Genomic DNA, 23,972 nt, shown 5'->3' with positions numbered 1-23,972 from the left:
CTCTACCGTACTTCAACGACGGCGTCCTCCTGCTCTTTCTTGTTGGTTGGTTTCAGTTTCAGACCCGTCCGGGTCCTCTTGCTCCTCCTCACACCGCAGCTCCTCCTCCGTCAGGCGATGCACATGGAGGGCGTAGGGTTCTTTGGCACACTTGTGCCGGGTGAAGGTGACCTCGTCCCCTACATACAGGTCACGACCTCTGTGTCCCTCCGGCAGATGGCTTTCTACGTCTCTGCGGGTTACAAAGACGTCGCCGGGGGTCTGATGGTCTCTAATGAAGCCCCATCCGTGCTGCATGTTGAATTTTATCACAGTCCCGGTGGAAGGGGGACCATGAGCTGCACGGGGATTCCTCCTGGTCCGGCTCTTCTGCTCCGCGCTCCTTATCTGCGCTTGCTGTTCCCGGACCCGCCTCTCTCTCCGCTCCCTCTCGAAGACCTCGAGCTGCTGGCTGCAGCACTCTGCACGCTCTGCTGCGGCCGCCCGAGTCTCCTGAGTGAACCCCATGAGGTCTTCTCCGGTGGGGTCCCACTCGAACTGTGCCTCCTCCAGCGGGGGCGAGGTCCTCCTTGCGGGCTTCGGAACCGGAATCAGGGGTTCGTCTAGGGGTCTCTCTTTCCGGAGTCGGGGATGGTGAAACTCCGGTGGCCATATAAAGGGCTGCCCATCCGGGCACGTATGCTGGGCAAATAGATTTTCACCCAGGTGCGGCACTCTAGATGTTGAGGGCGCATTGATGGTAGCGGCGCCCGGGTTGACCAGGCCTTGCGACCAGGCTTGGGGCACCCTAAAGGCAAAGGGCACCGTAAGTACGGCGGCGCCCGTGGTTACTCGGCCCTGCGGCCAGGCCGGTGGCTCCGCGGAGGTAGGGGGCGCTGTTGGTATTGCGGCGCCCGGAGGTACTAGGCCTTGCGACCAGGCCGGTGGTATTTCCTGCTTGGCCACGCTCGAGGTCGAGGCGTGTGACGTCACAGGGGTCGCTGCCGCGGTTTCCGGTTGAGGCCTAGTCTGCGGCGGTGACGATGCAGCGACGGGCACGGCAGGGGGAATTTCGGGCTCTGCGACGGGGAGCTGGGGCAGGCACGCGGTTTTCCGGCTCGGGGTAGAGACGTCCCCTTTACCTGCCTCCGTCCGTTCAGCTCCCTTCTCGGCGCCGTCTCCGGCCTTCACTCCTCCTGCACCATCCTCAGAGGCGGTCTGTCTCCTCGTCTCGGGTGGCGTGCTCCGCTGACGGGTTCCGGTCTGCTGGGCCATCTCTCGGCTCCACTCCGCCAACGTCTCTCGCTGCACCCGGGCCATCCTCCGTGCGAGGCCCTCCAACGCGGTCTGTGCACACTCCCGGTCTCGGGGGAGCTGTGCTAGGATCTCCAGCAGGCCTTCTGGAGTGGCGACCTGCAACAGGCTCCTGACCACTGGGTCGGTGCTGCCTGACTCTCCCTCCATCTCCGGGTAGGCTCTCTCTGGACTCTCTTCCAGACGTCTTGTCTCCGGGTGCGCTCTGTCCAGACTGCTCCAGGCGACACCCATCTTTGTTCTCTTGTTCTGTCTCCGCCCACATCGAGGGTGGTCCCGGGGCAACTTTGTGATTGTCAGTTCCAGGGGCAGTTCTCTTACGCTGATGGACACTTCCAGCATCACAGTCTCTGTTGGTGGGCGCGGTTTCCGCTTTTGGCGCCATTCTTCGACCTGGCCCACGATGGGAGGTGGCCTTTTGCCACCCTCTGGCACGCCCATAATGGCGTCCGCTCTTCCAAGGCGGGAAATCTTTGGAAATGGCGGGAATCGTCTCCCAGTGGCGGGAAACTCCATGGATGGCGGGAAAAAGCTGCAAATGGCGGACAACCGGCGGGAAACGACCTGTGATGGGGCCCGTTGGCGGGGACCCTCCGGAACCGGCGGGAGACTTCTTTTTAAGGTAACGGTGAACTTTTCTTCAGGCACGCAGTACCCGGTTGTTGCGGGCACGTAATCCTGCCGGCTACGCCAAAGTTGACGCGCCCCCTGGGCCAGTGCTGTTAGGGATACCCGGAGCCGGATCAGATGGGGGTTGTAGTCTCCGAGTGGCTGTGACCCGGTCCGTGCCCAGGGTGTCAAGCTCAGTGTGTGGCAGTCCTTATGATGTTACTAGATGTTCTTTTGTGTCGACTACGCCACCCGTTGATTTGCGGTCAAAAGGCCGCCGCTGCAGCAGGGTCCACTGAGGCTGGTGATGTGTGTGCAGCTTAGATAGTATAACCCCCAACGGGAGGGGTATAGCCTCAGGGGGTCAGCCGTGGAGGATGGTGGTTGTGAAGGTGCAGCAAGGAGACTCAGAGGCATAAAATGCAGTTCCAGGGTTTTACTTACTGGTGTTGCTCGGGTCACTGTGTACAGCAGTGACCACCCAAGCCGTGCTGCGTCCACCAGGTCCTGGACTCGGTCAACTCCCAGGCAACTCCGGAGTGTGTTCCTGAGCTCCTTTCTGTCTCTCCCTTCTTCTGGCCGTTCCCACCAGGGATCCACCTAAGTCCGGCTCCCTCGGGCCTCTTGTTGGTCAAGCCTCCTCTGGGCTCCCTGACCCTATTCTTGGTTTGCCTTCCGGGTGGATTTAGTGGGTGGTCGTGGCAGATCCTGCCCACGACCTCCGGTTCCTGGCTAAGGTGTGCTGTAGCCTCTGCCAGCTTGGGATCCGGTACCCTGTTGCCGACCCTTCACCCTATTAGCTCTCTTATGGGCTCTTGGGGTCCCCTCTGCACCTCTGGGTCTCTCTCTCTTCTCCTCTGCTCTGCTTCTCAGGCTCTCAGACAGACTGTCTGACTGACTGACTGTGGCTGACTGACCCTGATCTAAGATGGTGCCCACCTTATATACTCCCTCTATGTGTGAGCTCAGGTGACCAGCACCCAATGAGCTCCTAGCTTTACCCAGGCTGCTCCCCCTATCTGCCCCTACACTACTGGGATGTTCCACCCCCCTCCCACTCCAGCCAGGAACAGACACTGTCGTACCTGCACATTTCTCTAGTGGGAGTACCATCGGTCTGTTCCCCGGAAATGGGATGTGTGTAGTGCATGCAGCCTACTAGCTCAGTTCCACACTCCATCCTTACCCGGGAGTGGAATATCACACCTCTGCAATAGCAGCCGAATCCTCAGGGTGCTACATACTCACTTATACTGAGCCCTGTATATATAATGTACTGATAATACAGGGGTGTACTCACTTATACTGAGCCCTGTATATATAATGTACGGATAATACAGGGGTGTACTCACTTATACTGAGCCCTGTATATATAATGTACGGATAATACAGGGGTGTACTCACTTATGCTGACCGCTGTATATATAATGTACTGATAATACAGGGGTGTACTCACTTATACTGAGCCCTGTATACAGTGCATTGTGAAAGTATTTGCCCCCTTGAACTTTTCTACCTTTTGCCACATTTCTGGCTTCAAACATAAAGATATCAAATGGGATATTTTAAACTTTAACAAATTAAAAACTGAAGAGTGGGGCGTGCAATATTATTCGGCCCCCCTGAGTTAATACTTTGTAGCGCCACTTTTTGCTGCGATTACAGCTGCCAGTCGCTTGGGGTATGTGTCTATCAGTTTTGCACATCGAGAGGCTGAAATTCTTGCCCATTCTTCCTTGCAAAACAGCTCGAGCTCATTGAGGTTGGATGGAGGGCGTTTGTGAACAGCTGTTTTCAGCTCTTTCCACAGATTCTCGATTGGATTCAGGTCTGGACTTTGACTTGGGCATTCTAACACCTGGATACGTTTATTTTTGAACCATTCCATTGTAGATTTTGCTTTATGTTTGGGATCATTGTCTTATTGGAAGATAAATCTCCGTCCCAGTCTCAGGTCTTTTGCAGACTCCAACAGGTTTTCTTCCAGAATGGTCCTGTATTTGGCTCCGTCCATCTTCCCATCAATTTTAACCATCTTCCCTGTACCTGCTGAAGAAAAGCAGGCCCAAACCATAATGCTGCCACCACCATGTTTGACAGTGGGGATGGTGTTTTGAGGGTGATGAGCTGTGTTGCTTTTACGCCAAACATATCGTTTTGCATCGTGGCCAAAAAGTTCGATTTTGGTTTCATCTGACCCGAGCACCATATTCCACATGTTTGGTGTGTCTCCCAGGTGGCTTGTGGCAAACTTCAAACGAGACTTTTTATGGATATCTTAGAGAAATGGCTTTCTTCTTGCCACTCTTCCATAAAGGCCAGATTTGTGCAGTGTACGACTGATTGTTGTCCTATGGACAGACTCTCCCACCTCAGCTGTAGATCTCTGCAGTTCATCCAGAGTGATCATGGGCCTTTTGGCTGCATCTCTGATCAGTCTTCTCCTTGTTCGAGATGTAAGTTTAGAGGGACGGCCGGGTCTTGGTAGATTTGCAGTGGTCTGATACTCCTTCCATTTCAATATGATCGCTTGCACAGTGCTCCTTGAGGTGTTTAAAACTTGGGAAATCTTTTGGTATCCAAATCCGGCTTTAAACTTCACCACAACAGTATCTCGGACCTGCCTGGTGTGTTCCTTGGTCTTCATGATGCTCTCTGCACTTGAAACAGAACCCTGAGACTATCACAGAGCAGGTGCATTTATACCGAGACTTGATTACACACAGGTGGATTCTAGTTATCATTACCAGTAATTTAGGACAACATTGGATCATTCAGAGATCCTCACTGAACTGCTGCACTGAAAGTAAAGGGGCCAAATAATATTGCAAGCCCCACTTTTCAATTTTTATTTTTTTAAAAAAGTTTAAAATAGCCTGCGTGGAGCATTATGTGGGGGGAACAGCCTGCATGGAGCATCATGTGGGGGCACAGCCTGCATGGAGCATTATATGGGGGCCAGTATTCTGTATGGAGCATTTTATAGGGGCCAGTATCCTGTATGGAGCATTTTATAGGGGTCAGTATCCTGTATGGAGCATTTTATAGGGGCCAGTATCCTGTATGGAGCATTTTATGGGGGCCAGTATTCTGTATGGAGCATTTTATGGGGGCCAGTATCCTGTATGGAGCATTTTATGGGGGCCAGTATCCTGTATGTAGCATTTTATGGGGGCCAGTATCCTGTATGTAGCATTTTATGGGGGCCAGTATCCTGTATGTAGCATTTTATAGGGGCCAGTATCCTGTATGGAGCATTTTATAGGGAACAGTATCCTGTATGGAGCATTATATGGGGGCCAGTATCCTGTATGGAGCATTTTATGGGGGCCAGTATTCTAGATATCGCTCATGTAATGTAAGAAGTGTAATCTTAGGCCTTGTACTATATATATAGTTCTCTGTGGTATCTGTGCATCATGAATCGTGGTATGTGTTAAAGGGGCCCACTGAGACTCTTTCGCCCAGGGCCCACAAAAACCTGAAGCCGGCCCTGCTTCGGAGTGTCCAAGTGTGGGATCAGTTTTCTCCGAGCACTCGGCATGGTGGGAGGAAGGAGGATCAGGGTGAGGAATATGCGGTCCAGACTCACGGCTACTGAGACTTGACTTTGTGGATGACAGGGTGGTGGTGGCTAAGTGACTGGAAGCATTATCCGCTATCCAACCAATAACCTTTTCACACTGGTCTGGCTTCAACAGTGGTGTTCCTGTCCCACTTTCTAGGAGGGACACAGAAGCTAGGTTTACCTGATGTGGGTGTTTGTTGTGCTCCCGCAGCAGGCACAGTTTCATCTTGCCCGCGGCCTTGGTGTGCACCATCAGCATCACATCCACTTTCCTGTCCCTTACCTCGCGCCTTCCCCATTTTAAGTGGAGTATAATATTTCACAGCTTCCAAAAAATTATAGGATTATTACGGCAGTAATATTTCATCACCTCTGATGACTAAGTTTCTCTGTAATAGCAGTATAGTGATGCTATTGGTCAGCAGCCAAGTCTGGATATATGTTTTGAAAGCACAACTGGCACACTTTAAATAAAGTATAATATTTTGAATACTCGGGGTCTTCTGTGGGCATAATACTACTCAGGCAACACAGGGTGCGGGTAAATCAGTGTGGCAATACCTTACTGAACCACACAGCGACCAATAAACACATAAAACAGTCCCAGCAAATACACACACAAGATGGTGGAATATTACACAATCTCACCCTTCTGCTGGCCCGCATGGGATAGAGCAATGAGATATGTGGTCAGGTGACCGGATTGTTCCAACCTGGATTTCTTCATAACGTCTCTGGAGTTCAGTGATATTCTGTGGAGCAGATCTGTATTCCTCTTGATGGAGCCATGTGTCCAGGTTACTGTCTTCAAGAGTCTATCTTTTTGTCAAGTCTCCCTGGTACAGAGGCATGTGCTCCTTAAATAGTTCACAATTGTGCTTTCAAGTACACATCCACAGATCAAGGATAAGGGATGATGATGTTATTTCACAGGGCTCGAGTATCCACAGCTCATCCCGCAATGTCGACTGGCAAACACCCTACAATGGTATTTAACATATCTAGCAGACATCCATTGTTCAGAGTCCCTGTACTGCAAAACTGGCAGACGATAGATTGTAAGAGCTGATATAAGATGTAGATGACAGCCATTCATCAAATACCAAGTATCACCTCAAGTGATCAACATTCAGGTTTATACGAACAATCGTCTGTGCTGAGCAACCAAAGAACACAAATTAAAAAGTCAACATAAAAATAAAGGTGTATGGCTCCCGGCCTACTGATTTGTATGTCTGGATAATTAAGAGGAAAATCTGTGTCATCACAAATATTTCACAGCTTCCAAAAAATGTCAGGATTATTACTGCAGTAATATTTGACCACCTGAGATGATGGAGAAGTTTCTCTGCTTCCACAATATAGCAATGCGAATAAAATCAACCAAATCTGGCTGTATGCTGCTAACAAGCAAATGGAGCAGTATAAATGGTGTATTAGATTGCGTTTCACAAAAATGATCAGGATTAAGAGCTAAAAGATTATCAGCCCTGATATCTAGGGCTATGGATAGGAGATCCTGCAGCAGGAAGAACGTGCAGTGGACCCTATTCTGTACTATAGGAGGTCTCCACCATCTCTCCCTAGCTCAACAGCAGCTCTCCCTACACTGTCTGATCCGGAGTGACTGTGATGAGCATGGCGGCGCCAGGTCTGATATACACCTGATGACGCTGTGCGGCCAGCCAATCACTGTAATGCCACAACCAACATGGCTACGGCATTACAGTGAGTGGCAGGCAATCCCTGCATGTTCATTGGCTCTCTAAAGACCACCAAACATGCAGGGACGGGGACCCGAGCTCCGAGTATTTCCAGCTGCTCGGGGATATGTCTGAATCGCTCCGTGTGATGATTTGTGACTGTTTGACAGCTTTATTACATGTGAGGAATGTGTAAGAAACAGACAAGAAATAGCCATTCCTCACATGTAATAAAGCTGTCAAACAGTCACAAATCATCACACGGAGCGATTCAGACATATCCCCGAGCAGCTGGAAATACTCGGCGAAAGGGTTAATAGAACAAACTGCTCACCACTACAGCGCACAGCTGAGGACAGGACACCAGGGGGCGCTGCACGGTCACCGGGGAAGGGGGAGAACGCGCTGACCTCATCACAGCTCCTTCATCACTAATCCACAGAGCCCCGCCCCCTGATCACATGGCGCTGACGTCACCACAGGTCCTTCATTACCACTGATCCATAGAGCCCCGCCCCCTGATCACATGGCGCCGACGTCATCACAGGTCCATCGCCACTGACCACAGAGCTCCGCCCCTGATCACATGGTGCTGACGTCATCACAGGCCCATCGCCACCACAGGTCCTTCATCACCACTGTTCTATAAAGCTCCTCCCCTGATCACATGGCGCTGACGTCATCACAGGTCCTGCAGTCTCGCCGTGCAGTGGGTACAGCTGATGTCTCCGGTGTGAGCCCTGCGCACAGGACGCGTTCACACGGCTGCGGTATCAGGTGAGGTGACAGCAGCCAGGACTCGGCTCTCACACACAGTCTGCTGCAGTCATGGCTTCCTCTTCCTCAGTCACACAGTGTCCGCCGGTGTTCTGCTCACTCCCTGCAGTCTCTGTGTCCCCTCTGTGACCGCAGACGTCTGAGTCCTCCCCGCGGTCCGCACACTGTCAGGAGGAGGAGGGACCGCCCCCTTGTCAGCTCTGGAGAAGGGACCGCCCCCTTCTCTGCCCTGCAGGAGGAAGTACCGCCCCCTTGTCTGCTCTGGAGGAAAAGGAGGAACCGCCCCCTTGTCTGCTCAGGAGGAGGAGGGGCCGCCCCCTTGTCTGCTCTGGAGGAAGAGGAGGAACCGCCCCCTTGTCTGCTCTGGAGGAAGAGGAGGAACCGCCCCCTTGTCTGCTCTGGAGGAAGAGGAGGAACCGCCCCCTTGTCTGCTCTGGAGGAGGAGGAACCGCCCCCTTGTCTGCTCTGGAGGAGGAGGAGGGACCGCCCCCTTGTCTGCTCTGGAGACTGTGCCTGTCTGTGACTGTATGAGGGGAGCGGTATACAGGAGGGATAGTGTGAGGTCGGTGTATGAGGGGAGCGGTATACAGGAGGGATAGTGTGAGGTCGGTGTATGAGGGGAGCGGTATACAGGAGGGATAGTGTGAGGTCGGTGTATGAGGGGAGCGGTATACAGGAGGGATAGTGTGAGGTCGGTGTATGAGGGGAGCGGTATACAGGAGGGATAGTGTGAGGTCGGTGTATGAGGGGAGCGGTATACAGGAGGGATAGTGTGAGGTCGGTGTATGAGGGGAGCGGTATACAGGAGGGATAGTGTGAGGTCGGTGTATGAGGGGAGCGGTATACAGGAGGGATAGTGTGAGGTCGGTGTATGAGGGGAGCGGTATACAGGAGGGATAGTGTGAGGTCGGTGTATGAGGGGAGCGGTATACAGGAGGGATAGTGTGAGGTCGGTGTATGAGGGGAGCGGTATACAGGAGGGATAGTGTGAGGTCGGTGTATGAGGGGAGCGGTATACAGGAGGGATAGTGTGAGGTCGGTGTATGAGGGGAGCGGTATACAGGAGGGATAGTGTGAGGTCGGTGTATGAGGGGAGCGGTATACAGGAGGGATAGTGTGAGGTCGGTGTATGAGGGGAGCGGTATACAGGAGGGATAGTGTGAGGTCGGTGTATGAGGGGAGCGGTATACAGGAGGGATAGTGTGAGGTCACGACCAGGAAAGAGATGGACTTTTCCAATTGGTCCGGGAGGCTTTTGGTACCTTGTAGAGATGCTTTTCCTCTGCACTGGTTCTTCTGCAGCCTGACGTCACTCAGCCATTCAGTGTCGGAGTTGATGCGTCTGAAGTGCCGGTGGGCGCTGTGTTGTCGCCTGGTGCATCTACTAGTAAATGGCGCCCGTGTGCATATTTCTCTAACTATTGTCCGCTGAGAAAAACCAGGGCTGTGGAGTCAGTGAGCCAAACCTCTGACTGCTCAATTTCCACGACTCCGACTCCCTCATACTTGGCTCATGTTTAACCCCTTTCCGACATGATACGTACTAATACCTATGTGCGCCCTGGGCCTTATGGACCAGATACTTATTAGTACGCGTAATCTTTAATGCGGTCCCACAACTTCGGTCGCGGTGATCGCATTAAATTTCCGGCGCCATCTTACCTCAGGGTAGATGGCGCCGGCATCCCGGGGGATGTCGCCGCCTCCCCGCAACCACGATCGCTGTGATTGTCTGTTCAATTCTGAACAGCCAATCACAACATTCTCACTGTTTCCGGCAATCAGATTGCCGGAAACAGTGATGTGCAGCCTAGGATCGGTGCAACTAAGGGCACCGATCCTAGGCTATTGCCTAGAAACCCCAGCCCTTGCCCCAAAGCTCGAAGATCTGTGCGATCGTCGGTTTCATAGATTGCACCAATCAGAGCACCTACCGCGAGGTGACCGAGTGGTCACAGGGCGGTGACCGGCTTGTTACCTTCCTATGACCCCCTGTAGTGTCTGTCCAGGCCCCAGTCGGCTCTGATTGGAGCGATCGATTATGACATTGATCGCTCCAATCAGAGTGCCTGACCGGGTGGTGATCGGCTTGTGACATTCCTGTCACCACCCTATTACCCCCCTGTGACCACCCTGCAGCTCCTCACACTTGTTGAGGATTTGTACAGAGCAGTCACACTTTTGATCGCTGGTGTGCTGGGTCTAGTGGTGCCACAGAAGCCTCTGTGACACCACAAGACCATCTCTTACCTGCTCCGGTCGCTGCTCCTAATGGGCCTACTGCTGCTCCTGTCTCCTGCTGCTGCTCCCATCGATGATCAACTGCTCCAGTCTCCTGCTGCTGGGCTTCTGCTACAGAGCCTGAAAGAAGAACAGACAAGAACTTTGGTAAGTCCATCTCTGATCTTCCCTCATCCACCCCCAATCCCCCGCTCCCCCCTTCCTCTCTCTCCTTCTTCTTAACCCCATCACCACCTTTTTACCTCCCCTGCCCCCCCCAACTGTGCACCACCTCCTTGTGCGCATCTAGCAGCCGCTGAGAGTTGATTGGTGACGCAAATCACCGATCAGCACTTGCGCACCCTACTTTACACTTTTTTTTTTCCACTAGCCTTTTTCCATTTGTAGAGGGCGGTCACGCTGTCCGATTGTGCGCCGTGCTGAGCCTTGCGGTGCCACAGAAGCCTGTGATACCACAATCGCCGCTCCTGCTCCAGAAGACATCTGACAGACGACAACTGTAAGTAGGATTTTTTTGATCCCTCCTCATCCACCCCAATCCCCGTCCCCGTCCGCCTTTCTGCCACCAAGTGCTGATCATTACTTGATCGCTCGACTTTTGTCCATTTTTTTCGTGCTTCCTGCAGCAGCCGAGCGCTGATCAGTGACCACAGATCACTGATCCGCACTCGTGCTCGCTGTTTTACACCCCCCCACCTTTGCACCACATCCGTGCGCACATCCAGCTGCAATCAAGCTGCCGTCGAGCGTTGATTGGTGACATAGTTCACCGATCTGCACTTGTGCTCGCTGTTTGCACCACATACGGTTTTCCCTTTTTTTTTTTTTTCTTTTCAGAAAAAAAAGTTCACACCAAGCACACACACACACTCTAAATAAAGTACTGACACACACACACACACACACACACACACACACACACACACACACACACACACACACACACACACACACACACACACACACACACACACACACACACACACTCTAAATAAAGTACTGACACACACACACACACACACACACACACACACACTCTAAATAAAGTACTGACACACACACACTCTAAATAAAGTACTGACACACACGCACCGCATACATAACAAAAAATGTCCCGCTGATCCAAAACTCGCTATTCAGCAGAGGAGGCATACGCTTTTCTTGCCTCCGACACTGACAGCGAGGGCGAGGATCCCACATTTCTTTATTTTTCCGACTCCTCGTCGTCGTCCTCCTCCTCCTTTTCCCCCTCAGGTGCTGCTGGACCGCTCCGCAGTCGTTGCAGGAGAGAAGATGATCCAGCGCCCCCCATTTCTGATCCCTTATGGACCTCGCCCCCCGAAAATTATGAGCCACTGATTCCTGATTTCGTGGCGGAATCGGGAATCAAGTTTGACACCACCGGCCTCACAGAAATAGACTTTTTCGAAGTCTTTTTCTCTGAGGATTTTATAAACCTCATGGTGGGCCAAACTAATTTATACGCTGATCAATTTTTGGAACAAAACCACTCTTCATCATTTTCTAACTGGTCTCCTGTAGATCTAGTAGAAATGATGAAGTTTTGGGGCCTGGTCCTTCATATGCGGATCCTGAAGAAGTCAGAACTTTGTCAATACTGGAGTGCTGACGTTTTGTATAACAGTCCAGTGTTCCGAATGGTCATGACTCGGAAACGCTTTCAGACTATCCACAAGTTCTTGCATTACAACGATAATGCAAGGTGTCCTGCACTCGATGACCCGAACTTTGATCGTCTTTTCAAAGTTCGGCCAGTCATCGAGCACGTCAACAACAAGTTTGCTGAAGTGTACGTGCCCCAAAGGGACATCTGCGTGGATGAGCCCTTAATCGCTTTTAAGGGGCGGCTTGGATTCCGGCAGTACCTGCCCAGTAAGAGGGCAAGGTACGGGATAAAGCTGTATAAACTGTGTGAGAGTACCTCAGGGTACACTCATAAGTTTAGAGTTTACGAAGGGATGGGCTCCTGGATTGAACCCCCTGAATGCCTCCTTGGTCTGGTAGTGAGGGGGGAAATTGTGTGGGATTTGGTGCACCCACTGCTGGATAAAGGTTATCACCTGTACGTGGATAACTTTTTATACCAGCGCCTCTCTCTTCAAGTCCCTCTCTGCGCGAGGTACCGCAGCCTGCGATACTGTCCACAAAAATCATAGAATCATAGAATCATAGAATGGTAGAGTTGGAAGGGACCTCCTGGGTCATCTGGTCCAACCCCCTGCTCAAAGCAGGATTCACTAGATCATCTCAGACAGATGTCTGTCCAGCCTCTGTTTGAAGACGTCCATTGAAGGGGAACTCACCACCTCTCGTGGCAGCCTGTTCCACTCATTAATCACCCTAACTGTCAAAAAGTTTTTTCTAATATCTAATCTGTGTCTCCTCCCATTTAGTTTCATCCCATTGCTTCTAGTCTTTCCTTGTGCAAATGAGAATAAAGATGATCCTTCTACAATGTGACAGCCCTTGACATATTTGTAGACAGCTATTAAGTCTCCTCTCAGTCTTCTTTTTTGCAAGCTAAACATTCCCAAATCCTGCAACCGTTCCTCATAGGACATGGTTTGCAGACCAGTCACCATTCTGGTCGCTCTTCTCTGAACTTGCTCCAGTTTGTCGATGTCTTTTTTAAAATGTGGTGCCCAAAACTGTACACAGTATTCCAGATGAGGTCTGACCAAAGAGGAGTAAAGACCGATAATGACTTCACGTGATCTAGACTGTATGCTTCTGTTAATACATCCCAGAATTGTATTTGCCTTTTTTGCTGCTGCATCACACTGTTGACTCATGTTCAGTCTATGATCTATTAGTATACCTAAGTCTTTTTCACATGTACTGTTGCTTAGCTCTATTCCTCCCATTCTGTATATGCTTTTTTCATTTTTATTGCCCAGATGTAGTACTTTGCATTTTTCCCTGTTAAAAACCATTCTGTTGGTTGCTGCCCACTGCTCCAGTTTATTTAGGTCTTTTTGAATCCTCTCTCTCTCTTCTCTAGTATTAGCTATCCCTCCTAGCTTTGTGTCATCAGCAAATTTAATCAGTTTACCCTCAATTCCTTCATCTAAATCATTGATAAAGATGTTGAACAATACAGGTCCCAGGACGGAGCCCTGTGGTACCCCACTTGAGACATTCATCCAGCTGGATGTGAAGCCATTTACAACCACCCTTTGAGTCCGATCACTAAGCCAGTTATGAATCCACTTAACAGTTGCCTGGTCCATTGCATACTTGGTCATTTTTTCAATAAGGATGATGTGAGATACTTTGTCAAATGCTTTGCTGAAGTCAAGATATACTATATCTACAGCATTTCCCTGATCCACCCAGTCAGTGATTCTGTCATAGAAGGAAATTAAGTTAGTCTGACATGACTTGTTAGTTACAAACCCATGCTGACTCTGGTTAATCACTTCATTCTTATCCATGTACTTACATACATGTTGTTTAATAATTTGTTCAAAGATCTTTCCTGGTATAGAAGTCAGACTCACCGGCCTATAGTTCCCTGGGTCCACCTTCTTCCCCTTTTTGAAGATAGGAACAACATTTGCTCTTCTCCAGTCTTCTGGGACTTCTCCTGTTCTCCAAGAATTTTCAAAGATTATGGAGAGTGGTTCTAAAATTTCTTCTACAATCTCCTTCAGTACTCTGGGGTGTAATTCATCTGGACCTGGAGACTTGAACTCATTTATGTTAGCTAAAAATTCCCTCACAATCTTTCTGTTTACTGATAACTTGGATTCCTCTATTCCTTTAAAAGGACAGTGAAGATCAGTTGATGTTACATTTTCTTTCTGAGAGAAAACAGATGCAAAATAGGAATTAAAAAGTTCGGCCTTCTCAACATCCTCTCTTACCATTTCTCCATTTTCATCCTGTAAAAATCCTATAGCATCTTTGACTTTTCTTTTACTTTTGACATACCCCCAAAATCCTTTTTTATTGCTTTTGACATCTCTTGCAAGCCTTAATTCATTGTCAGCTTTAGCTAACCTGATACGTGCCCTGCAGGATCTGCAGACTGCATTATAATCTTCTTTAGATATGCCTCCCTCTTTCCATTTAATAAACATTTCTTTCTTTCTTTTTAGCATGTGTTTAAGTTCTGTGTTCATCCATCCTGGTTTCCTTAAATGCTTCCCATTCTTCCTACTTTTCGGGATTGTTAACGATTGTGCTTTGAGAATCTCATTTTTAAAAATTTCCCATCCTTCCTGGACATTTTTGTCCTTAAGGACATCCAGCCATTGGATCCCTCCTATTCTCTTTCTGAGTCTCTTAAAATCTGCCTTTCTAAAATCTAACCTTGAAGTTTGAGTCTTCACATGTCTTCCTCCTCTAGTTATCCAAAATTCTATAATAGCATGATCGCTGCCTCCTAGGGTCCCAGCCACCTTTACCTCCTCAACCATTTCCTCCCTGTTTATAAGGATTAGATCCAAAGTAGCAGATCCCCTTGTTTTCTCCCCTACCTTTTGGAAGATAAAGTTGTCAGCAAGAGAGGATAAGAATTTGCTTGACCTGTTAGTTTTACTTGAGAGAGATTCCCAACAAATGTCTGGATAGTTGAAATCTCCCATGACCACTACGTCATATTTTTTGGAGAACTTGGTCATTTGATACATAAAGAGCTCATCTATATCTTCAGCTTGCCCAGGTGGCCTGTAGTAAATGCCTACAATGGTGTCCTTTCCGTTGTTCTCTCCTTGTATTCTTACCCAAACAGTTTCCACAGAACTCCCAGTCTCTGAAGCTTCAATCTCTGTGCAGATATACGCTTTTCTAATATACAATGCAACACCTCCTCCTCGTTTATCAAGTCTGTTTCTTGCAAATAAGTTGTATCCTTTTAGCCTTTTATTCCAATCATGTGTATCGTCCCACCAAGTTTCAGTGATTCCAATGACATCATATTCCTTTTCCTGCATTAGTAGTTCCAATTCTCCTTGTTTGTTGCCCATGCTTTGTGCATTTGTATAAAAACATTTTAGTTTGTGATTGGTTTCTCTTCCTCCCATATTTTTATTATTTAGATTTTTTTGTCTTTGTTCTTCTTTTCCACTTCCAGTAGCAGAGATCTCAATAGTATTTGTCAGCTGTATGGCTTTTTCTGGCCTTTTGCTTCCCTTCCCACATTGTTCTAGTTTAAAGCTCTTCTGATGAGTGTAGCAAGGCGACTTCCAAATACATGTTTTCCAGTCTTCGTAAGGTGCACCCCATCTCTAGCAAGTAGTCCATCGTATAGGTAATCAGAGAGCCCTCCCAAAGATTGGGCAGCTGCTCAGAAGGGGTAAGAGCAGAGCCCAATGTAGCGACCACCTACTGGTGGTCAAGTACAAGGACAAGAGGGATGTCCTTCTCTTGACCACCATACATGGTGATGGCAGAACAGTAAGAGGTTCCACTACACAGGTCGCCAAACCAGACTGTGTAGTGAGGTACAACAAGTACATGGGGGGAGTTGATCTCTCTGATCAAGTCCTCCAGCCGTACAGAGCTTTGAGAAAGGCCAAGGTATGGTATAAGAAGCTGGCCGTGCACATGGTACAGATGGCAATGCACAACGCTTTCCTTCTGTCACAATGTGCAGGCCAGACTTCTGCGTCGTACCTTCACTTCCAGGAGACAGTTATCAAGGCCCTGATATTTGGCAGCGGTGACGGAGCGGGCCCCAGAACTTCCGGAACTGAAGAACCGAGAATTATACCAGGCCAGCATTTCCCGGGGGAGATCCCTCACAGCAGAAAAAAAGGTAAGTCACAAAAGAAGTGCTGAGTGTGTTATAAAAGGGCAATACGCAAGGACACCATTTATCAATGTGACACCTGCCCCGACAAACCTGGCCTCTGCATGAAAGAATGCTTCAGAAGGTACCGTACTTCCATTGACTATTAAATTAATTTCTGACGTATGACAACCTGATGAACACTACACAACTAACATGACACTACATTATAAAATTAAAAAATCAGGTATCAGTTAAAAAAGGGGGCACTTGTTGGGCATTTCCACTGTTTAGGCCCATCAGGGGCTCTGAGAACGTGACATGACGCCCGCAGACCATTCCATCAAAGTCTGCATTCCAAAGCGTCACTCCTTCCCTTCCGAGCCCTGACATGCGCCCAAACAGTAATTTTCTCCAACACATGGGGTATCTGCGTACTCAGGAGAAATTGCAGAACAACTTTTGGGGTCCAATTTCTCCTGTTACCCTTGTGAAAATAAAAAAATTGTGACTAAAAGATCGTTTTTGTGGGAAAAAAAAGATTTTTTTTTTTTCACGGCTCTACGCCATAAATTTTTGTGAAACACTTGGGGGTTCAAAGTGCTCACTACAAATCTAAATAAGGTCCTTAAGGGGTCTAGTTTCCAAAATGGGGTCACTTGTGGGGGGTTTCCACTGTTTAGGCACATCAGGGGCTCTCTAAACGCGACATGGGGACCGCTATCAATTCCAGCGAGTTTTGCCTTGATAATGTCAAAGGGTGCTCCTTCCCTTCCGAGCCTTGCCGTGCGCCCAAATAATGGCTTTCCCCCACATATGAAGTATCAGTGTACTCAGGAGAAATTGCAGAACAACTTTTTGGGTCTAATTTCTCCTTGTACCCTCGTGAAAATTAAAAAAAATAGGGTCTAAAGTAAAATTTTAGTGAAAAAAAGTTAAATGTTCATTTTTTCCTTTATTGTTCAATTAATTTCTGTGAAGCACGTGAAGGGTTAATAAAGTTCTTGAATGTGGTTTTGAGCACCTTGAGGGGTGCAGTTTTTAGAATGGTGTCACTTTTGGGTATTTTCTGTCATAAAGGCCCCTCAAAGCCACTTCAAATGTGATGTGGTCCCTAAAAAAAATGGTTTTGTAAATTTTGTTGTAAAAATGAGAAATCGCTGGTCAACTTTTAACCGTTATAGCTCCCTAACAAAAAAGAAAATTGTTTCCAAAATTGGGCTGATGTAAAGTAGACATGTGGAAAATGTTATTTATTAACTATTTTTTGTGACATATCTCTCTGATTTAAGGGCATGAAAATTCAAAGTTTGAAAATTGTGAAAACTTTTAAAATGTTTGCCAAATTTCCATTTTTTTCACAAATAAACGCAAGTGATATCGAAGAAATTTTACCACAATCACGAAGTACAATATGTCACGAAAAAACATTCTCTGAATCAGGGGGATCCGTTGAAGCTCCAGAGTAATTACCTCATAAAGTGACAGTGGTCAGAATTGTAAAAATTGGCTTGGTCATTAACGTGCAAACCACCCTCGGTGGTAAAGGGGTTAAGTGATAAATTTAGTGCAGCACAGATTCATCTCCGATAAAAGTCCAGACCCTGAGATCAGGAATAGGACAGACATTTATAGGACATTTCAGAACTTTCCCAAATCCTTATGAAACAATATTCCCCACAAACTGCACTGAACTACTGTACCCAATTTATTATATATTTTTGGAGTTGGTCCATTTTATACCGACTCCACCAAAATGGCCACGGACTCTGACTCCACAGCCCTGAGAAAAACGATGACATCGGTAACAGGGAACTCTTGCCAATTAAGGTGGCTATTGAAGAGTGGTGTCATTTTCTGGAAGGGGCAGTAGATCCTGTCATGGTAATCGCTGATCATAAAAATCCATTGTATTTACAATCCGCTAAGTGTCTGATTCCTAAACGGGAAGATGGTCATTGTTCTTCACCAGATTCAACTTTTTAGTGACATATAGGCCGGGGAATAAGAATGTTGAGGCGGTTGCCTTATCTCGATATCCTGGGGGGGAGATATTTGTGGACCGCTTCCTTTATTACAGAAAGGAGAAGTTATTGCTTCTATAGGTTCTGATCTAGAGAAGGAGGTTGTCAAGGCTCAGGGGGGTTGTAGAGGCTCAGGGGCATGCCCCGGGTGTCTGTCCTATAGGTGAACTATACGTACCCATGAATCTACGTCTTAAAGTTCTAAGAGAACATCATGATTCGATCTTGGCCGGACATCCTGGTAGTAAGCCACCACAGATCTCCTTATCCGGTGTTTTTGGTGGTCTGGGGTCCAGGATGTTTGGGAGTATGTTCCTGCCTGTAGTTTGTGCACGTTCTAAGACCCCTGATACTCGTCTGTCTGGGTCTCTCCAACCATTGGCGATTCCCAGAAGACCTTGGACTCATTTGTCTGTAGATTTCATTAGCGATTTACTCGCATCTGCAGGTAATACAGTTATTTTGGTGGTGGTGGACAGATTCAGCAAGATATCTCACTTCATTGCGCTGTCCACCTTACCCATCGCCAAGACCTTGGTGCAAATTTTCATCAAACAAATCGTAAGATTACATGGGATTCCTACCGATATGGCTTCTGACCGGGGAGTGCAATTTATTTCCAAGTTTTGGAAAGCGTTTTGAGCTCATTTGAGGATCCATCAGTCGTTCTCTTCAGCACTTCATCCACAGTCTAAGGCTATGTTCACACACATTGGGTTTTGCAGCGTATTTTGCTGCAGATTTTTATGCAAATTTTCAGCTGTGTTTTGCAGCACCAGCAAAGTCTATGAGAAACCTGAATTCTCTGTTCATACATCATGTTTTTTTTCGCTTGCTATTTTGTGACATGGTTGTGTTTTTAGAAAATAGAGCATGTCACTTCTTTCAGCGTTTTTGCAGCACAAAACGCACCTGCGTTTTTGCTGCGTATTTGCAGCGTTTTTTCACCCATTTGAAGTAATGGGTGGTCAAAAATACGCAGCAAAAAACAATAAAAAACGCAACAAAACCTGCATTTTTAACACAGCTGTTTTCCTGCCAGAGAGAAGTTAGCAGCAGATTTGCAGCAGATAAAAACACGTGTGTGAACATAGCCTAATGGGCAGACTTAGACTTCTCTTAGGTGTTTCGTCTGAGAATCGGGAGGATTGGGTTACTTACCTCTAGCTGAATTCGTGGTGAATAACCATTCTCATGAGTCTACTGGTAAGTCCTTGTTCTTCGGGGCCTACGGTTTTCATCCTCAGTTCTGCTCTTTTAATAGGAATCTTTCTTCTGGAATACCTGAAGTAGAACAATTTTCATCATGTATTGCGTCTTAATAATTTGAAGAAGACCGGGACCAAATTTAAGAGTGTGGCTGATCGTAGGCGTGTGGTGGGTCCGGACCTGTGTGTTGGTGACTTGGTGTGGTTCCTCAAGGAACATAAAGTTGAAGGTTCCCTCTTGGAAACTTGGGCCCAGGTTCCTTGGTCCTTACAAGATTGTGGCCATCATCAATCCTGTAGGATTCCGCCTTGCTTTGCCACCCACTTTTAGGATTCATAATGTGTTTAAGTGGTCTTTACTCAAAAAATATGTTGCGTCTTCTGAACCATCACCACCATCATACGGTCATTGATTATGTCAATTTGGATTTTTAGATAGCTAAGATCATTGAGTCTCGCTTGGTTCGTCATTCTCTTCAGTATCTGGTACACTGGAAGGGTTACAGTCTTGAAGACAGAACGTGGGTTTTAGCATCTCATATCCATGCGGTCAGGTTGAACCAGTCCTTTCACGCGGCGCACCCTGATAGTCCCGGCCTTGAGGTTCCAGGGGTCCCCCTTAGAAGGGGGTACTGTCACGGGTATACCACGACAGAAAGGAGCCAGAAGACCGCACAGTCTGATTTCTCCTTACCCTCCTGCACTGAGCAGAAGCACTTCTCCTTCATATTAAATGGTGCAGGTTTCTGTTATCAATGCAGGGGTTAAACTGTCCAGCTTAGAGTTTCTGTAGCTTCCCAGCTAAGATGATCTCAGCTGTTCAGTAATGGCCACTTCTGTCTCCTATATATACTCTCCTCTGGCAATTTGGATTGCCAGCGTTAGTTTCGTACTGCCTGGTGTGGAGTGGAGGAGTCGGTTGTTGGTAGAGGCTTTCGCAGCATTGATCTCTGACTGTTGCTTTGGTGTTTTGTCTATGTGAAAACCCTCATCCGCTCTGTCAGAGTTTCACAGGGACGACACCGAGGAGATCGCACAATATCCCACCGCATGACACTTGTGTTACTTACGATAAGGCCACATTCACACATTCAGTATTTGGTCAGTATTTTATATGATTAGTAAGCCAAAACCAGGAGTGGGTGAAAAATGCAGAAGTGGTGACATGTTTTTAATTTATTATACTATTCCTCTGATGGTTCCACTTCTGATATTGGCTTACAAATACTGATGTAAAATACTGAACTTGAGAATGTGGCCTAAGAGTCATATGATCAGAGTGATGGCAGATGTGTGGTCTTATATACTCCCACCGCATATATAAGTATTCATTATAAAATATCTGAGAACACGAATGATGATGTCCCCTGTCATCTCCAGCCTCTCCCTCTGCCATAAAGACGCCGACACGACCAAAGCCGCCAGATCATCCAGTGAGCGACCCAACAAGGATGGACGAGGACAAGACAGAGATTAGAAGAAGAATAACGGACCTCGCCTTAGAGATAATCTCCCTGCTGAGCGGAGAGGTAAACTCTTCTATATTTCTATTATCTGCTGAGTGGAGAGGTAAACTCTTCTATATTTCTATTATCTGCTGAGCAGAGAGGTAAACTCTTCTATATTTCTATTATCTGCTGAGCGGAGAGGTAAACTCTTCTATATTTCTATCATTATCTGCTGAGTGGAGAGGTAAACTCTTCTATATTTCTATTATCTGCTGAGTGGAGAGGTAAACTCTTCTATATTTCTATTATCTGCTGAGCCGAGAGGTAAACTCTTCTATATTTCTATTATCTGCTGAGTGGAGAGGTAAACTGTTCTATATTTCTATCATTATCTGCTGAGTGGAGAGGTAAACTCTTCTATATATCTATTATCTGCTGAGTGGAGAGGTAAACTCTTCTATATTTCTATTATCTGCTGAGTGGAGAGGTAAACTCTTCTATATATCTATTATCTGCTGAGTGGAGAGGTAAACTCTTCTATATTTCTATTATCTGCTGAGTGGAGAGGTAAACTCTTCTATATTTCTATTATCTGCTGCGTAGAGAGGTAAACTCTTCTATATTTCTATTATCTGCTGATAATATTCCCTTTCGAGTAGAATATATGTTTGGTCCAGCCCTTAATGATCTTCTGGAGAAAGCTGCGGACAAAAAGAAATCTCTGCCGGAACCGAGAAACTACAGGAAAAGGCCCTTTCGCCCCACACAGGAACAAAACCCTCAGTACAAAGAGAAAGGAAAGTCTGGTCGGTAGGGCTACCCCAAAGGGGGGAAAGGCAGGAATATTTTTTTCTCCCAAGGGCAACGACAGCACAATTCGTGACGCCAAGCCGGTAAGGGGGCGCATTACAAAGTACCTTCCCCAGTGGCAAAAGGAAATTCAAGATGGAATCCATCAAGTCAGCAGTTCCCTTGATAGGACAATGATTCGTGATGGCGACCATCGACTTACAGGACGCATACTACCACGTCTCTATTCATCCGACATACCTGGCGGCGTCCTTGCATAGTGGTCCATCTCCCACTGTGCAAGAGCGCGTACTTGATCTCCAGTCCAGTCTGCTAGCCTGGCTTCCCTCCATGCTGTCTGCTTGCCTCTGTTTCTGCTGCTTAAGAGCGGCGCCCGATCACTTCCTGCTTCTTGTAGCTGCTGCGGGCACACCCCTTGTGCGTCCTCAGCCTATTGCTGTCTGTCACCTGGTATTTAACCCAGCTCCTCCCTGGAATCCATGCCTGAGCATTGTGTTCTGTCAGTTGGCTTCCAGTCACTGATGTGCCAGGTCTTGTCTATGCTTCCTGCCTTGCGGTATCAGTTCCCGTGTCTGAACTGAGTACAGACAGGACAATCTTCTCGCCCAGTGATTTTCAACCAGTGTTCCGCGGCACACTAGTGTGCTGCGACACATGGTCGGGTGTTCCGCGGGGAAAGTTCCCCAAACTATGGTGCCCCCTGTGTTTTGTTTCCCGGCAATGCGCTCGATGCGCAGTCACGCCTTCTTACAATGTAGGAGACATGTACAATAACACATGCGCAAGCTTTGAACTTCGCGCGACTTAATGACGTCACCGAGGCCGGCGCGTCATCCGGAGAGCGGAGAGAGTCTCGCATTTGCCCGCCGCCAAGGTAATGCCCGCCAATAATGCTGACTATATGAGCTTTTGCCTGAGTATATGAACTGTTGGAAGAATACTCAGCATATGAGCTGGTACTTTTAGTACTCCAGCAGTATACTGCATATAACAATGAGAAATGTAAAATGAGAAATACTATAGTCATGAGGCTGGAGTACTACAAGTACCAGCTCATATGCTGAGTATATGAGCTGGCACTTGTACTCTGGCCTCATGGCCATAGTACTTCTCATTGTACCCCTTTATATTGCAGTATATGAGCCACATAATAATCAGCACCATATACTGTGGCGCTGTACAGTGCACATCACAGTATATGATGCTGATAATCATGTGCTCATATACGTGGGACTGTATTTATGAGGTTACATGGGATTGAATATGTGAGGGGGTTAAACTTTTTTATTTCACTTTTTTAAAATAAATAATTTATTGAAAGGACCTCTGCCAGGCATATTTCACTCTTGAGGACTAAAAAAGTAGCTCTTGTGGTGGTAAGAAGCTGATTTAAAACCCCCAAGAGTGAACTCCGTGAGAGTTGTATGTATGGAATAATAAATGATATTAGTACCGTTCTTCAGCAGTCATGTCCTGCTTGAATTGACTCTAGTGGCGTAGCACTTGGCAGCCGGCTCTATTCTACTTATAGAGAAAGCTGAGTGCTACGTCACTAGTGTCAATTCAAGCAGGAAATGCAGACCGTAGTAATCTAAGTTATTATCACACACATACAGCTCTCGCGAAGTTCACTCTTGAGGGGTTTAAATCAGCTTCTTGTCACCACGAGAGCTGCTTTTTAAGCCCTCAGGAATGAAATATGCCTAGCAGAGGTCCTTTAAGTGTGGCAGATAATGTAATACTCTTCTATTTTAGTGTGTGGCTGCGCACACTATCTCAGCAGTGATGGAGAAGTATTTGAGAATGGAAAAGGCAAATGCCGAACAGGACCCTGGACACAATTCTAACCCAAATGAAGGCCCTAGTATGAGAGTTCGACAAAAGAAAAAAGACAAGACGGTGAGCTCAAGGCAATACAGTGAAAGCTACCTTTCATTTGGATTTACTTCCACTGGGGATGCGACAGCACCAACACCAAAACCAGGGGAGGAGTCCTGAGGAGATAATTTGCATATTCCCACTGCATTTTGGGGTAGGTGAAGAGTCTCCGCGAGCTCAAAGAACACTGGATTTTGGCTGTTGGAGCTGAAAAGAGGACATCGGTAAACCAGGGGAGGAGTCCTGAGGAGATAATTTGCATATTCCCACTGCATTTTGGGGTAAGTGAAGAGTCTCCGCGAGCTCAAAGAACACTGGATTTTGGCTGTTGGAGCTGAAAAGGACATCGGTAAACCAGGGGAGGAGTCCTGAGGAGATAATTTGCATATTCCCACTGCATTTTGGGGTAAGTGAAGAGTCTCCGCGAGCTCAAAGAACACTGGATTTTGGCTGTTGGAGCTGAAAAGAGGACATCGGTAAACCGCGCGCCTGCGGGCGCGCGCATTTTGAAGCTTTTTTTTTTAAGCTTTTTTCACTGTTTTCAGAACATTAACAGTAAGAACATGGAAGAGTCCAGGAGCCATTTGGTGAGCTGCATATCCTGCTACATGTTCACAGACTTGCCAGTGGAAAAGCCAAACTTCACATGCCAGAAATG

General features: G+C 47.5%; 1 protein-coding gene across 1 annotated transcript in view; it reads left to right on the top strand.

Moving 5' to 3' along the window:
• Positions 1–7,799: 7,799 nt before the first annotated feature.
• The window catches only part of LOC141258702 (uncharacterized), a 43,034-nt gene continuing 26,861 nt past the window's right edge, over positions 7,800–23,972 (top strand). The window contains exons 1-2 of the mRNA XM_073673722.1: positions 7,800–7,950; positions 20,559–20,707. Of these exons, the coding sequence (XP_073529823.1) occupies positions 20,630–20,707 (78 nt within the window). The 5' untranslated portion in view covers positions 7,800–7,950; positions 20,559–20,629. The remainder of the gene's footprint in view (positions 7,951–20,558; positions 20,708–23,972) is intronic.

The sequence above is a fragment of the Phyllobates terribilis genome, unplaced genomic scaffold, assembly GCF_046119375.1.
Source record: "Phyllobates terribilis strain yellow unplaced genomic scaffold, ASM4611937v1 Scaffold_3__8_contigs__length_932513732, whole genome shotgun sequence".
Lineage (NCBI taxonomy): Eukaryota > Metazoa > Chordata > Amphibia > Anura > Dendrobatidae > Phyllobates > Phyllobates terribilis.
Note: the sequence above shows the minus strand (reverse complement) of the source record. Positions and strands in the feature narration are given on the sequence as shown.